Consider the following 18,276-nt stretch of genomic DNA (forward strand, 5'->3'; position numbering starts at 1 on the left):
CGTGATAAAGTAGCAAGATACATAATAACACATTCTAACCGTGTTTTATTTAAATATGACATTTTCCCAGGGGGTGAGGATGGGTTGTCTCAATCACAAAAATGTGATTTTTCAACTGAAAGCATTCCGTGACGAGAATTGTAGATTTGTGTTTAAGACAACTGATATGTAGACGGTGTGTTCATCAATAAATATATTTACCATGATCCCAGTACAACGTTTAGCATTACTCGGGGACGGGGGTTGGGTTTTACTGAGATGTGAGAAACAAATGTTTTAAAAAAAACATTCCACAAGTCATACGGCTACATCGGATAAAATATTTAATTTTATCAAAGCTGGTGATGAGGGTTGAATAAAATATTTACTGGAGACTACTGTCGAACGTTTCTCAGGTGTCTAGAGTTGGTTCTGTTCATGTACAAAAATGGAGGGATGAATAAAATCAATCAATATTTACTGGAGACAATTGTCGAACGTTTCCCAGGGGTCTAGGACATGTTCTGTTCATGTAAGAAAACTGTATTGATATGTGGTGGGAGTGTTTTTTCGTCAACTCCAGTCTTTGCAAACGACATGTTGTAGATGTAAATGTCGTTCATGCAAATCTAGATTTTGCCTACCAGTAAATGTTACAACGTTTCAGCTGCTATCTTGTCTGCTAACATGAACGTATGAATTGTTAACACCTCCGTGTGGTGAGACCGCCGCTGTATCATCAACTAAAAATCACAAACCGACGTGAGAAGTCTATCTTGATTGTAACAAAGTTACCTAAAAACCACAAAGCGCAAGACTTTAACAGATAACTGCCTTCCCTCGCAACCCTTCTCCACAAAAACACATACAACAGCACGAAAAATAAATAGGAGACAAAAAACACGAAATATTGGCACAAAAAACTTGTTTTAATTGGGTACAAGATGACATGATTGTCCCCCTAGAAGAGTTCCAAATATGTTAACCATTTGTAAGAAAAAAACTAAATTTAAAATAAAAAAAACGTCGATTAATCGATATCCTGTAAATATTGACTGGTTTTCTGGTGGTGTAAGATTAGTGATGGAAAGAGGGAGAAAAGGAAGCCGTGTTTATTTGGAGCTTCTAAGCTTTGTCTACAAGCAAACATGGAGAAGTTAACACACACACAATTATGTCAACACTGTAAATAGCTTTGTTTCTTTCCTCATCGTCTCTCGAGCCGTATAAAAGGCCCAAGTGTCATCGTTTAGCCACATTCAGTGGTAAACCTTCAGAGCGATCACAAGTCTTTCTTTGTATCGTCCTGTTCTACAAGTCTTCCTTTGTAATCGTCTATTCTACAAGACTTAGAAGACTTCCAGTTATCACTGCTTAGGAATACATTTTTATTTTGTTGGAAAGCAACAAGGACTACAGTCGTTATTTCAACCTGCTGTAGGATTATCTCCTGGAGTTTGTCTGTTCACCAGTCAAACGAACTATTCCACTGATATTATTTATACGGAGTGTGAATCTTTACGAGGACTGACAAGAAGATTTGATTTATTTTTTTTGTGATTCTGAAATCTATCACCGATCACAATGCTGACCAGGTTATTCGGACTTATAGTAGTCTTCATGCCCTTGGCATTTCCTGCTACAAGATTAGATGTTAAATGCGGAGAGAATGGTGTCTTCAGCTGCCATCACTCTGATCCGACGATATTCACCCGATGTCTAGAAGGACAACTCTACGAGTTTTATTGTCCCGATGGTCTTCACTTCAATACCCAGACCCAGACGTGTGACTGGCCCGAAGCTGCTGACTGCACGTACAACATGGGCGGCGACAATATGGTCCAACAAGCCGCGAAGCCGAGCGGTAACGGTGACGACGATGTTGTTGATGACAATATGGGTGGTGGCGAAGACTGGATGAATGAAAATACGATGCAGAAGAGCACCGATTTACCCTGGTGGAGACCAGCCGGTGTTGATCCCAAATCCTGGGAAGATGTTGATGGTATTTGGGAATCCCCCATAGAAGTTAAAGGTTTTGTTCCCGGACAACCACCAAGAAAGAGCCCCGGTGGTGAAGGCGGTGAAGACAAACCCAAGTCGAAACCATCGAAACCCAGCAAACCCGCACAACCGCCACCAGCCTCCTCATCAGGCTCATCAGGCTCTTCAGGCTCATCAGGCTCTTCAGGAGTTGTTTCTGCTTCAGCTGAAAAGATTTGGAGACCAGATTTGGCTAGTGCCTCTAAACCCGATGGACGTAAGTACCTAGATTTACTAAGTCTTAATAGTTTAAGTTTCTAAATTTTATCATTTATTGTTTATTTTGAGAACAAGGTGCTTGGGTATATGAAGTATTTCTTGTTTTTGGTCGATTTAAGCAAAGTATTCAGTTCAGAAAGAGTTACATTCCAGAGTTTAATAAATTTGCTAGTGTCGGTAAATTGTCATCTGTGATCGTTTTAAGATCGTGGGAATCTCTCGTATTTAGTTAAAGAAGTTCTGTACTGAATTATTAAAAGATAAACCTAAGTCACACGTCTAACATTGGCAATACATACACTTGGAATTATTAATGAGTATCACATAGTAAAATTTTAAAATTTTCGGAAAGTTAAGCTATCGTATAAGTCCTTTCTATTGCATAGATGTAGTTAAAATTCTAATATAATGATATTTACGAACACCCATGACAAGTTCCTCCAAGAAAATCAGCTATCGTATAAAAGTGTAAATGCGTGCTTTATGTTGAGTAAAATTCTAAAATATTGATATTTGCAAACACCCATGACAAGTTCCCTCCAGAAAAATCAGCTATCGTATAATAGTGTAAATGTGTGCTTTATGTTGCATAGATTTAGTCAAAAGCTAAAATAATGATACTTACAAATACTCATAAAAAGTTACAAAAAAAAGATTTTTAAAAGAGTGAGAGTTTAGATACATACCTGGTGATTAACAACCACTATGGGTGGATTAGTAGATTTGTACTCGGAAAGTTAAGCTATCGTATTACCGTGTTAAATCGTGCTTTATGTTTCATAGATTTCAGTATATTTATATGTCCGTTTAAAGGCTGTAAGGTCTATCAAGATATTGTTAACCAAGTCATTAAAACAATCAGAAGTTTCTATAGCTTACTGCACTCTATAAGGTTGAGATTGGTGTTCATCCATGGTAAAGGTTTCTTAAGAGAAAATGTGCTTGAAATCGACAATATAACCGCGGTAGGGACGTAGATCTGATTAAAAAAAGTAATTGTTTTACATGGAACCCTTAATTTAATGTATTTCCAAATAATCAACGCTACACGAGTTACAGCCATCTTTAAAGGGAAAGATTTGGTCTATTGCTTAAATTCTGAATTTCTCGTAGGGTTTTCATTTAACAGGATCTTTGTTGTTTCAAGGTTGACGGATAGTTACTATTATTGAGGTTAATCCTCGATTTAGGTCTAAAAGTTCGATACAGTAGGGATAATTTTTGTCGACGTTGTTAAATGGTCTTTTTACAAGAAATGTTCATGCTTTATCATTAAAAAATGTCCTTTAACACCCCCTCCCCCTTAAAAAAGTAACAACCTATTTACACAAATAAAATCTGCTGAATTGCCTTTATTCCGTTACCATGTTATAAACTTGATTAAGAACCATGTTTAGGCTTTGAAATATTCTAAATCCTTTTAACTTAATGCCACAGCTCCGTTTGTGTTCGGAGTAACCGGAATAACGCCCTTTCGGTCGTCACTATCAAATATTTAATAGCCGGGTGCGCTACTTTATAAAAAATTAAAAATAAGTCACTTGTTTGTTTTCTCGTGGAGACGAGTGGCTGTTGGTTGGCTGGCTGACGATTTCTACTCCACTTTCGACAAATAATCCATCGAAAAAAGAAAAAGAAATAGAGATTAACAGGCTACAAGATCTGGATAGATCTCAAAAATCTTATTTAAAAAGATTAATACATTTAATCTGTAGGTTAATGGCGGCTAAATTTCTATTGTCTTGATAGTTGGAAATCAAAATAAGAGTAGAGCGTAACGCCGAGTTCTTGGCCACAATTCCTCATAGCGCACCTTATGGCGTACCACCGTCTTCATTAGCCCAGCTGGCGCTGAACAATAGGACGTTAAATCCCATTTCATCTGATTTCATTTGTTAGCGATTTTATGGTTGAAACGATATTTTGCAAATACTTTGCCGACTAAGAAACCATTGTATGACTTAAACAACATTTTGTAAATATGTCCCCAGCTAAGAAACCATGTCGATATCAACCTCTTAAACTATTATATCGATGAATCCTGTTTTGTTTTTCCTTCAGAAGTTTATTTGTTACATTAAAAACATAAATTTGATATGGTCGTTATAAATTATTTTCACAAACAATTAGAAATGCGTGTTTGGCATGCGGTTAAAAGATGATTATTCGACGGATTCCGAATTTAAATCCTTAATATTTATTCAGAGGCTTAAATCATATTTATTGTGTCAATTCTGAAGCTCATCCGTATTTGTCTCTGTGGATTTTTTCGGTTAAACTAATATTTAATCATCCGCAAAGTAAATCATTTAAATTCGCTAAAGCAAGAAACTAAATGAAAATAAATTTTTATCAAGATTCATAAGAGTTTTGACGAGTGATCTGAAGACTGCGGCAACATTTTACGAATGGAGCGGATCTGTCTGTATTTCTAAGTTTCCCCTCCGGCTGATGTTTGATCTTGCAAACAACAAATAATTTAAAATCGCTAAGCAATGAAACTAAACAATCATAATGTTTTCGAAATATAGATATTCGATATCCCGCCTTGTGAAACGCTTGGTGCGCCGTGTGCAATTCGGGGAAAGACGTCATTGAACAAGCGACTAGCGGTATTATCAATAACAGATCAATAGATGGCTAACATTCAGTCGTGTTTTAACATTATATCAGATTGCTCTCTGTTGGCGATATCACTTCGACGGAAGCTAACGTTACACACGATGTCTTGGTTTATGGGTTTGGGCGGCGAATGCATGGGAAACTTAAATCAATCCGTACGGCTCCCAGCTTTATGAATTTTTTAGAATCAATCGCAACAATCGGTGCGGGACATTAGAATTGAATCAACCAAAATATTCTCGCCCATCGAGGCATCGTGTATTTAGGGCGCGAACTACGAAAATTCTATAACCTGTCACTGTTAATTTCAACACTTTCCAGATTTCTTGAAAAACAAAAATTGTTTGAAATTTAATTTTAATTTTTTGATTAGTGCCTGTTCAGTTTACCAGGTGTATGAATACACCTGTAATACACCTGTAAAGTTGAAGACCAACAAGCAAGTTCTAATAATCCTTCAACAAGATTTAATACCTGGGTGTTAAAGTCGTTTAAATCGTTGTAAAGCTCGCGATCAACATTGCAACGAGTTTTTATTCTTTCTGTGATAAGATCTCGAGATAATTCACGTTTACATGTGATATGTTTCCTCTCACTAATATTTCCTATTCTAAATTGCCAAAGAAAATAAAAATGTAAAAATCCACATTGAAAAACAAACGTAAAGGGTAAAACATAGAGATATACGAAATTATAAGTATGGCTACATATCAATGATGTTTCAATTGTTGAATTTTGTAAATGATTATTTTAACTTTCTAAATTTAATCAAGCAACTTTTACATTATGAAAGGTCCGTTTTCCTCGAGTGGTTTATTTCAAGTAGGTCCGTGAACCACGGTGGCTCATTGGGTATGGTTTAAACATCTCAATGGATCTTCTCGGCAGTATTGGGAATCCGAATTCAGGTCCCAACGAGACCGTAGTAACCCCATTCAATCCCCACCCGAGACAAGGTAGGACAGCGTCGCTGTCTGGGCAATTCGAGTCTACATTCGCCTCGTTTTATGAAGTGTCTAGTCTTGTATTCATTGTCCTAATCATGGCGATTCAAACATCAATTAATACTAAATGTACTTTAACTGATCATTGTTACACTTTAACTCATCTTTTGTATTACCTTCCTGTACAAGGACAACCATCACCAACTACAAGTTTCACACCTTGTCAATAAATGACTTACATGACGTCACCCTAGCTATTACAATAGTTGTTCGTGACATGACGAAGTGATATGACTTTTAGGACGTGTGTAGGACGATCTCGTTACTGTCTCTTGTTTTAGGGTGTTTAAAACTAGAATGTCCTCGTTCAGCAGATGCCGGAATCACTTCATTTTTATCTCCCGATTTTTCGACATCGGTTATCTCAAACCATTTACAATGGGTTTAACCGCCTATTGTTCCACACCAATCGAGTTATACGTGCTATGAGGCACATTTGGCCCAGTACTTTTGATTACAATTTTAATATATTCATTTTGCAATATCCATCTTTTAACTATTATAGTAAGAACGACCAAATCTTTATCTAAATCTTACATAATGAATCTTTAAGGAAGTGGATTTCTTTTCTTAAACGTCATCGTTAAAAAAAAACTTTGTAGATTAGATGTAATATTTGGCTTATCCCTAATCTTAGCGGAAATTTGATGAATAAGACGCGGGGGCTTTTTACTTTACTTAGTGACCTGCTGACCTAGCCAGACAGGAATGTAGACGACAATATTTATAATAAATCAACGATAATGTTCAATGTCTGATGTTTAATAGGAGAAAAAACACAGATTGTTAACTGGATTATTAAAGATTAAAATAGGGCTTTGTTAAATATTCAAATTCCGTGAAAATATCCTGCGTTATTTTAATAATATAAAAGTTCAATGAACGTTATAGGTAGCGTAGTCCTCAAAACACCGACAGACAGAAATGGCGGTTAACGTGCACTTAACACAATGATGCTAAATATTCAGAGACTTCCTACTTCTAGAATAGATCTCTGCCGTGAATGGCCGCCATATCCAAAAATTATTTTTTTTAAAATAGTATGATATTTAATAATGCGGTACTACTCCATTTCACACAACGATTAAATAACGTTTTCAATTTAATTACATGAAAGCGGAATACTTCTCAATCTTCTCTAAGTCTTCGAATTAAACCGTCGATTTGGGACTCAAAGTGTCAGTCAACTAACTTAGTGTCTGTTCTTAAGCAGAGCTAACAGGCAGCCTAAGTTTTATATGGTCCATTCAGTAATGGTCTTAATATTGTCTAAATATTGTTTAAAACACAAGTCAGGATATTGTTAAATGTTGCTTGAACCATAATAAATTAAATACATTTTGACAAACAATATGTAATACTCAGGGACCCAGTAACGGACTAAATGTTTAATAAAAACGAAAACCAAGACGGTGTTTATAAAAACAGAAATAAGCGAGATTCTAGTTAGATATTGCTTGAACTACTATTAATTAAAATACATTTTGAGAAACGGAAACCGGACATGTAATACTGAATGATGTTTAATCGGATTCGTTAACAACATTTGTTAAATATTTTTATAAGAAAGGGGTGAGGACAGTGGTTAATTATTTGTACTGTATGGTCTCAGTGTTTAAAGTACAAACAGCCATTGTTAGTGGGTATAGGTTTAGTGCCAAGGACGTGCCAGAACAGACTGGGTTGTATTTAACAAGTTGTTAGGCCATTGTTTTACTTATCTAACATCTAGTCCATGGTCTATCAGATGATAAACTCCTCCTATTCCTTAGAAACCCAAATCAGCAAATTTGTGAGGTTTTTTTTATGACACTAATTCTCATCCATGATCTATCAGACGATAGACCCACTTTTCACTAGAAACAGATTATGGTGTATATCGTTCTAGTTTGTGCCTTGACATAAATACGTAACCTCCCTGCCCTTCACTAATACGATATTAATTAGGTTTTATAGCGACCACAGTTTAATTCTAAAAATGCTTACCCCCTCCACCCACCCCGATCCATTCTCTTCACTGACGCTGTTAGTCAGACTCCTAGAGCGACCAAAGTTTAATTCTAGAAAAAAATTTAATGTTCGGTGCGGAAATGTAGGACGTTAAATTAATTTCAGTTCAGTTCAATTCTTTCCGTTCGTTTTTACACTCCTATTATTTGATATTTGTTTTGTTCGAGTGTTGACATTAAACTTACCGATTAGTTAACCAAATGGCGGTCATGGCATCATTTGGCTAAACTCTCTCAATGTAGTGTTGAGTATTACAAATATTCCTATTGAACTCAATTTTTAGACTACTCTCTTAACATTAAATAAATATTGACGAGGTGGCGCAGTGTGAAAAAAAAAATCTCAACTGTACATAATAATAAATCCTAATAGCTTGATCAGCGGCGGTTATATTCATGTAATCTCCGGCTCAAATCCTAATCCCTCGCAAAAAAACAATTTCTTTAAAGGACTGCCAATTATGTCACTTGGATTTATTTTGAGAATGTGGGCTTGGCTAGTTTTTGGCAAGCAGATTAACCTCAGTGATGCCAAAGAGGGCTAACAAGTTTGTTTAGAGATGGTCCTTAAGCCTGGGACAAAGGTTGTACTTGCACAGATGGCTTAAGATTTTCCTTCGTTTACAAACAGTTCATCATGTTTTTGTGTCGTGGGCAGGACATGTTGAATTATCACGCATCTAACAATCTTTTTGAAATTTAAAAACAACTGTTCGTGGTGGAATTTTGTAAAGTCGAGTGTCATAGATTATAAAATTTGGATTCCCCTTGCTACAGTTTTATTTGTCCTTTCTCTGTTTTGTTGTATCGTATTCTTGTATTGGTAATAATGTTATGTCCTATAGCGTGCATTATTTGTTCTGCCTATGTATTGCTGTGCTGTGTAATGTATCGCCAATGTTTCATCATTGACCATCAGTATGTTTAGAGTATGTCCCCAGTGTTATGCGTTCGACAATATTGTTGGGTGGCCTCTACCTTTAGAATGTATCGGCAATGTTTCATCACTGACCATCAGTCTGTTTAGAGTATGTCCCCAGTGTTATGTGTTCGACAATGTTATCGGGGTTGCCACCACCTTTAGAATGTGCCGGCAATGTTTCATCATTGACCATCAATCCGTTTAAAGTATGCCCCAAGTTATGTGTTCGACAATGTTGTTGGGCGTTCTATAGAACCTATGGTATATATATTTGTATAAACGAGAGATTAAACGCAAGAAATTGTTTACTCGACCAACAGACTGGGGCAAACAAAATTATAGTACAGAAAAGTTACTGAGCTGCTGAAATTAAACTACATGCATTTCCAAGCGGGAACATATCGGTTTAATAGTACAAAAAGTTACAATATTGTTAAAATTAAATGACATTCGTTTCCAAACGGGAAAATATCGGTTTTATAGTACAAAAGTTACAGAACTTTTGATATTAAACTATATTCGTTTACAAACGAATTTAAGGCTCTTGCCGAGTCATATGTTTGCTCTAACATTTGTGTTAATAGAAATATACACACGGGAGTTCTAACAATGTCACGTGATTAATTATTAGCCATCTTGTTTCTAACATTGACATCGGATATTGGTATATTGGTCCGTTAGTCTCTATCATCCAGAAAAATATTGACAACGGTCCCAGACTATCCGTATGTTGAAGACTAGGATGTTCTGGGTGACCGAGACTAATTGGTCCGTCAGAAAGAAAGGACCGATTGTTGTTTTGTTTTATTAGTAGGTGGTTGTTAAACTGACATCATGATTATAATTTATATTCTCGAGTAAAAATCACATTATTTAATTGGTTTGAGTCGAGATCAGCGTTAAGGACTTTAAGGACCGTGTGCATTTCCCTTCCAAGGGGTTAGGGTGGCCGAGTGGTTAGCGCGTGCGCGTTGTATCATTGGGTCTGTCATTGAGTCAACTGGCGTGGTTTCGAGTCTCCGGTTGTATGTGACAAGGAGTAGGGTCGCCTGTCAAACCTCGTGGGTTCTCCGGGTCCTCCGGTTTCCTCCCACTGCTAAAGATCCCTACGCGCAAGCTAATTATTCAAATAAAATTGAACCATATTATGCTAGTCCCGAAATAACCTAGTTTCTGTCGAGTGGACGTTAAACTCGCTGCTCGCTCTCTCTCTCTCTCTCTCTCTCTCTCTCTCTCTCTCTCCCTTCTCTTGTGCTTATGAAGGATGTGCTGGGGTTATTTATGCCCTGGGAATGTCAGTCACATAGGCATAATATTTCTCCTTTTTAAAAGTCCACTACCCTGACTGGTCTTTAAGTTGTCCAAATATGATGACTATGACTATGTATATTTCACTGTTTGCTGCTCTTAATGGGCGTATTGATAAATCAAATCTTATCTTAACTACTTATTAATCAATCTTTTCTTTTTCTCTCTTTTATATTTCAGGTAAGTACAAGGCGACATTTTAAGTAATGTCTACAAATTGTTACAGTATTTAACCACCTGCACTTTTTAATATATTTTTGCAAAATACAGTAGATTAATCGTGATTCAAGGTAAAACATATGAAACAAAACCGTAACGTATCAAAAATATACAAAAGAGAACTACTACTGGTTTCGAGAAACTAGTTTAGGTAAACCGGTTACAGTGAGAGGTGTTACTTCCTGTGAGTATAATCTATATATAGAATATGTCGTCATTGTGACGTCAAATTACGGTGGAGGAATTTGTAACAAGACTAACCCGTTTCTTCTTTATTACTCGTTGTCTTTTTGTCTTCTAACAAATTAACAAATCTAACACATTTTATTAATCCTAAATTAACAAAAAAAAACTCGCGCCTTTTATTGTTTGTATCTTATATATATTCACAGTTTTCGCAATATTCTAAAATATCTAACAGTTATTTCGCTTTCGTGTTGATTTATTTTCTTTCTTCGTGTTGTTACTTTGCTTGTATCGTGACTATTAATATCTTAACAAGCTTACACCCCGTGATAACCTTTAACCTTTTTTTAACATGATTAAAATGTTTTGATCCTATTGTGCTGCTATACTCTGTATTTTTGAGAATCGTTCACCATGGTTTCGGGGCTTTTGCTTTGCATTATTATTTAGTTGTTGGTTTCTGGTTTTTGGTAAATTAGGGATTAATCAAACGGTGCAGATCTAAAGTTGATTTTCACTGATGCATGTTGATAGAAGGAATTGGAATTAATTAATAAATGTGCACGACAAATGACTCACGACTTTAATGCATTTCTGCGAACAATGATCCAAAATTTGAACGCAACAATCTTAAAATATAAGAACGAAGTTGTTCATTTGGTAAAACGAAATTTTATGAACAACGATCCAAAATTTGAACGCAACCATCTTAAAAAAATAAGAACGAAATTGTTCATTTTGTAAAACGAAATCTTATGAACAGCATCCAAAGTTTGAACACTACCTTCTTCAAAATTAAAGGGATTTCTTCTATGAACATTGAATCTATTTAGACGATCAACTTTAGACAGGAATATATTAAGAGTCAGTTCAGTACCGTAGTCGAGGTAAAACACTTTTTTGGCTTTATTCTATAATTGTTGCTAAAATAATAGACTAGGTGGCGGAGTCTATGTGATCAATTTTGCAGCTATTTTCGAATGACCAGTACGTAATTTCACGAGTGTGTTTTGAGGTATTGTCGGCCCGGTCTATAGGTTTTGGCATTTGGTCGCTGTTTGATCGAGTCTACACGCGTGTTTTATATGTTTATAGTTTTAGAGGGTAGTCATTGGCTGGGATAATATAATATAATCAGCTATTTTAGAATTAAAAGTCCTTATAAGGCGGTGAGGAGTGAGAGAGTGTGTCTTGTACCAGCCTATCACTGAATGCAATCTAACCAGATAGGATGTTACTCGAGAGCTTTATTTTTGGAGTGGCTAAATAATGTAGGACTTCCCTTATAGTGTACATGCATATACATAGACATTGACAACCCTGGTGAGATACCAAGCTTAATGGTATGTCTATATAAGGCAACACCATACCCAGAATGCTTTTATTTTAGACACCATGGCACTTCCGGTTTTCTTCGTCCCGGCATGAGTTTGTAGCCCCGCCCCCTTCGAAGCAGATAAAACACTGGTTGGTTAAGGTGTTGTATGCCTTGATTCATGGGTTTGGTTTTTTGCAAATTCAAATAATCTTTTCCTTCCTTCGTTAGAACATTTCATAGGGTCGTCCCCCATTTTTTAAGTGGCTCGAATTTTGCTAGTTGATTGAGAGTGAGAGTTGGTGTAGATCAAACCCGGATCTTAAGAGTAAGTATGGAAAAACTATTTAAACCTCTACACGAGAATTACAGTAAGTATGTTCAACCCTGGATCTCAATCAATCCAGATGTTTTCAAGTCTAGATGTAGTCTTTCTTATGGTGTTGGTGATTTTTTTCTGATTTTTTTTTTATTGTCATTCACCCCATCCTTCACCTTCTTTGGATATTTTTTTTCTTGTCGAGTTTAGTACATAAACGTCCCGTACTTAACTTAGTCTAGTTTTTGTTTATTTTATATTTACATTTATACCATTTCACTCTCTGCTTTCTTCTGCTCATCAGCACATATTTCTATCTATGAACGCTTTTAAATAAATAAACACAGCTTTTATATTCTTAAGCACCGATATCATTCTAGAATATTCACAATCAGCAGATTCTGTCCCACAAACGCCAATTTGGATGATGCATCAGAGTCTTGTATCATTTTTTTTAAAAAAAAATAATTTTTGATTCGATGCTATATTTTGGATTTGGTATTAAGACGAATTAAAATGATAAACAAACAGATGCAATATCCAAATAATGGCATTTTAGTTTTAAGGATTACTCTTTTCGGTGACAGCAGGTGTCCGTGATGTGAGTTGATTAGCTCTGTGACCAGCTATCACCGGGAAAAGTGGTCTCTAGTATACAGTACCTATAATAGTTTTTATTGATTTATTAACAGCTTGTGGAGACCACAATTGTCAACTGCCCGCATGTTACTGTGCTGGTAGCACCATCCCAAATGGTATGCCACCAAAAGATACACCACAAATGGTTATGCTCACCTTTGATGATGAAGTCTCTGCTGCTTATTATGGTTACTTCCAGCGATTGTTCCGACCAGGCCGTTACAACCCCAATGGATGCCCAGTACGAGGTGGTCTATTTGTTTCTGGTGATGGTACCGATTATGATCTTGTCTATCCACTTTACGCCATGGGTGTCGAGATTGCTAGTCACACCATGACCCACAGATTCCCTCACACTTGGTGGGCAACTGCTTCTTATGATGAATTTTATGCTGAGATTGAAGGTATGAAAAGGGCCCTAGCCGAGAACTCCGGTGTACCATATGATGCTATCCACGGATTCCGAGTTCCCTTCTTACAACTTGGTAGCGACAACATGTACAAAGCCATCTACGATTCCAAACTTGTTTACGATACCTCCATGTTTACCGGTTCCGTCTGGGAAGGAGGAGAACCAGTCTGGCCATTCACTCTTGATTTCGTACCCCAAGAACAATACTGTCAACATGGACCCTGCCCTAAAAACCAATATCCAGGACTTTGGGAAATTCCTGTCCAGCGATGGTATGGCGTTGATGGTCACTCCTGTGCTATGGCTGATGGCTGTACTTCAACTGGTGATGCCGATGAAATGTTGGAATTCCTCCGAACCAACTTCAAGAGATACTACAACACCAACCGAGCTCCTTTCGGTATCTTTGTACACGCCAGGTGGTTCCACACAGAACACCACATCGATGCCTTGGATGCATTCATCGATGAACTCATGAGCCTCAATGATGTCTATATCGTCACACCCAAACAAGTTATAGAATGGATGAAGAAACCCACGCCCCTTAGCGAAGCTCAGTATTTCCGACCATGGTCTTGTGAAGGATCAATCCAGGACCAACACAGACGATAGTTCGTTTAGGTTTTGTGAGAATCAAGATGACATTTTGGGACTTTCATGCAATTTTCTGTGATTTATGTCAATTGTCGGTCAGTACATGAAAACTATACAGGATGTGACGTCAGATCTGAATGAGATGAATCTGTGAGTGAATGGACAAGAAGTAATGGCTGATAGTTTTGTTAACCGTTTGTTAGATATTTATTAATTATAAAAAATCTCATTCAATGTCTAATCCTTAAACTCGAACTATTTTCAACTCGAACTATTTTTGTAAGAGTATTAGACATATACAACCTGTATAAAATGTAAATATGGCGGACGATAATCCATTGGGAAACCTCAAAAACCTCAAATTAATGAAACTGGTAAATTGGTTCTTTTCATTCCAGGCTACTAACAAAACATAGCCAAAAACAACGAGTGTTTAGTAGAGTTTAACAAACATTGAAGCAAATGGATGTGAAATTATCTAAATAACGAAATATATTTTCAAAAGTTTCTTTTTTTGGCAAAAATGCTAGTACACACATAAAAGACAAATGTGGTATATTCGACTAAAAGAAAATTCAATTGGTGTAAATAAACTTTGTATATTTTTGTTGAAAACCCCGCTCGGTTTTATCGTCCAACACGTAGTCATAGTTCATTATATATCTTTTAAACATAATATATTGATAACAAGTTCCTCTTAATATGGCGAAACTGATTCGGTAAAACAGGTTCTAGATCACCATAGCAACAACAATCTTTTTGGCTCTCTGTCACGATCTTTTGTTACCCGATTTTTTACCCCGAATATATCAAAACGCTCACAACAAAAATTGAAGTAGACTAATTTCTCAGAAAGTTCAAGCATCTTGTCGCATAATAATAGAACTATATCATAATGTTTGGTTAGCAATAATGACGTTAACGTGAACGAATATTCGGAAATTTCGGGAATTTAAAATTTAATGATGCTTTGATATAGTATCGTTTCCGCTCTTGAATATCCATGTTTAAAGAGGCACGGGCAGATAACTCGTAACATTTTTTTTAACCCGGAACTATTTCCATACTCTTGGTAGTCATCGTGTTAGGGTCACGCTCTTCACAAAACGGGTAAGGCTTCGAAAGTTCGATTACGATCGAAATGAAATTTGACATGCCTATTTATTGTAAAATTGCGCATCGAACGAGGGACTTCGATCTTTGATAGAATTTTACAATTCCAAGATGGCTGCGATGACGTCATGATCGGTTACTTGTTCATATAGTGCGGTCGTATACTTAGTGATCGACATTTCACTTTTTAAAAAAGAAAAATCTAATAACAGCGACTCCACTCGTTCTTATTCCAAAACTAAATGACCCAATGCTGCGGTCTGGAGTTGACCTCGGTATGGCGCGTGATTCGGTCTAGAGTTGACCTCGGTATGGCACGTGATTCCCTCTAAAGTTGACATCGGTATGGCGCGTGGTACGTGATTCTGCTCGTGTTTCTGTTACATCAGGAAGATCTAGAAACGGCGAGGTACAGTTTCGTCAATCAATGGGGAGCTACTTGTATAAAAAACACTCTTAAATTATGTATAAATTGTTTAACATGTACAATTGTATAAAATCACCCCCGATGTTTACATTTTTTAGCACTGATGTCAATAGGCTTGTGTTTTATGGCAGTGTAAATAAACACCGTGCATTTATAAATAAATCTATTTTATCAATAACTTTTGTCTTGTATATTTTAACACGATGCTGTTACATTGGCAATAATGTAAAATGAAATGGGGGTTCAAGATCTTACTATCATGTGCCAGCAGAATTAATGAAGATGGGCATTGTGAAATGAAATGGGGTTTAACGTCCTACAGTCCGACACCAACTGCACTAATGAAGTCACCAACATGGCGGCGCTGGACATGGTTTGTTCATCTGGTCATTCATTGAGTTTAACGTCCTACTGTTCTGTTCAATTGGGTTAATGAAATGAAATGGGGTTTAAAGTCCTACTGTTTGACAGCAACTGGGTTAATGAAGTCACCATACAGTATGCTATGACAGGTGTTTTGTCTTTATGAAATGAAATGGGGTTTAACGTCCCACTAATCGACACCAAGAAGACTTATGAAATCACCATACAGTATGCTATGGGGGCAATTTTGACCGGACAGTGGTACTACGACCTACTCTTATTTCGAATCCCAACTGTTAAAAATATGGTTCTTTTACGTGAACGCCCATGTGTACAATAGACAGTTTCTGGTTTCCTTGTTATTTGCCTTTATGACTGGGTGAAGTGGGATTTAACGTCCTACTTTCTGGTAACTACCGGGAAAATGGGCATATCATATATCATGTGCTATGAGGAAATGTGTGCCCTGGCAGCGGCATTGAAGGTTATTTTACGTGTGCGTGTCAATGTCGGGTGGACCTCGATTGTTCGTCTCACCTGAATGACTAGACGCCTTTTCTTCCTGCACCACTGACAAAGATGGAATAAATAGACTGGACAATCTCGAAGACCTTTATCAGACAACATAGGGATGGAATGGGGGACCACCTTGATGGTGACTCAGCACTGCACACTCCAGAATACCAATCATATGAAACGTATCTATTTGATTTCAACTCTATCCCTAGTTTGAATCCCTTGTTGTGCCGAGTACCTCGGAGGTTTTCAAGCCTGGTCACCAATTGTCTCGTTTCTATTCCATCTGAACACGGGCCCGTGGTGGTCGGGTAGTAAGAACACAAGACCTTCCGGGTTTAGATCCCTCTGTGTGCCGCATCCCAGTTACCAACCCACGGAACTGACATGTGCAGTTGTAATCCAACCGTGTACACATTGGTATGCACTTCAAACAGCTCTTGAACGTTGAAATTCAGTGGTCAGTATAGGAGAACACGGCGTTGTCTTGGACAAAATCTTCTCCCCGTCATTTCACAAAAGAACATAGACAAAAGGTATGCTAGCATCAGAGAAAGAGAGAGAGGGGGATTGGGTTTAATGTTCACTCGATATTTCGGGACTAACATCTGGTTCAATTTTATTTAAATAATTCTCTTGCGCGTAGGGGCCTTTAGCAGTGAGAGAAAACCGGAGGAGCCGTTTTTTTTCCAAATTAGTTTTTTTTTTAAATAAAAACGCATGTATATTTGTTAATGTCTTATATGCTGAGACGCAGTTAAAACACAACACTGATTACACTGAAAGTGTTGGCGATCGCAACAGAATGCAACTGATTATAAGCTGGATATTTACCCACACAAGACAATCAACAACAACCTAGGGAATTCACCTCTTATAGCAACACACGCCATGAAATATCATCTCATAAAGTCCCTGCTTGTGGGGTCCTGCTGCACGCTTAGTGCAATGCTGCTTCCGGTGGCTCTGATATTCAGCTCCACTTAATTTAAAGATATGTTGCCAGGCAACGAAACATACGCCTACAGTAGCTAAATCGTCCGTGCTGTGGCTTATTTATTATTTTATTGGTTCTGCAAACTGAAACATAGACCTTAACTCTTCGTGTCAATAATTTAAATGATGCATATAAATATCATACAAATCGGATGATAACTTTTGTTGTTAGAGCTGAAATTCAACAGAATTCTTCGTTTCACAAATTTAAATGATATACATATATATAAATTTTATATCGATTGGATGATAACTTTTGTCTTCGGGCATTCACAAGGTTCAACAAGGGTCATAACTCTAGACGTAATTAACGGAAATTGCCGAAATTCAATAGGCTTCTACGTTTCACTAATCTAAATAATGCATAACTTTTGTCGTTAGAGCGTTCACAACGTGCAACAAAGTGAAACAAGGGTCATAACACCAGGAGAAATTAACGGAAATTATTGAAATTAAATAGGATTCTTCATCTCACTAATGTAAACCATAATTAGGTGATAAATGTAGTACGTAGAGTGTTCACAAGAAATTGTGGAGGACGGGGGCGACGGCCATATACGACTACATTTCCATGTCGGGGTACAAAAACACTAACGTGTTGTCGGTACTAGACTTTATTATACACCCACCTGCAATGTTTTTCAAGTTGAGGAGAGTATTATCATATAAACACATAAAACAAACTGTTGTAGATCAGTTATAATCGAGTGTGGTTTATCAGCGTGTTTGTCTCTTCGGGGTTGGCCGCGACTCAAATTTGGGTTAGACGGTCAGCTCAAGTCGGTGAGTAACATAGGTCTGCCGACGTTGCATTACCATTTCTAATATTACAGGGAGTGTTTAGATATGTGATGTTTTCCAAAGCCCTAAATTGTACAATGTTCCCAAGGTGCCGGTGCAACGTGTAATAATTCCGCATAAAGTGGATGCCGGACTCTGAATTTCGATATTATTTCTTTTAAAAACATCTCACTAATTCCATTTAGAGACCTCTGATGGTTAACGAGTGCGTGTTGCATCACAAGGTCTTTCATTGAGTCAAGTGGCGTGGTTGTACGTGGTTTCCTCCCA

At 37.1% G+C, this 18,276-nt stretch overlaps 1 protein-coding gene across 2 annotated transcripts; it reads left to right on the forward strand.

Annotated features, from left to right (window-relative positions):
* The first annotated feature begins 1,222 nt into the window (after positions 1-1,222).
* On the forward strand, positions 1,223-15,508 carry LOC126827865 (chitin deacetylase 7). 2 transcript variants are annotated; one of them, XM_056102384.1, is made up of 2 exons: positions 1,223-2,239; positions 12,838-15,508. In XM_056102384.1, exons 1-2 carry the CDS (start codon positions 1,564-1,566, stop codon positions 13,806-13,808), a joined length of 1,647 nt encoding a protein of 548 aa, XP_055958359.1. In that variant the 5' UTR covers positions 1,223-1,563; the 3' UTR covers positions 13,809-15,508. The 2 variants fall into 2 exon arrangements, with proteins under 2 accessions (XP_055958359.1, XP_050413391.2); XM_050557434.2 differs by lacking the exon at positions 1,223-2,239 and having other exon boundaries at positions 10,710-15,508.
* The last annotated feature ends 2,768 nt before the right edge of the window (positions 15,509-18,276 follow it).

The sequence above is a fragment of the Patella vulgata genome, chromosome 7, assembly GCF_932274485.2.
Source record: "Patella vulgata chromosome 7, xgPatVulg1.2, whole genome shotgun sequence".
In the NCBI taxonomy this organism is placed as follows: Eukaryota; Metazoa; Mollusca; class Gastropoda; family Patellidae; genus Patella; species Patella vulgata.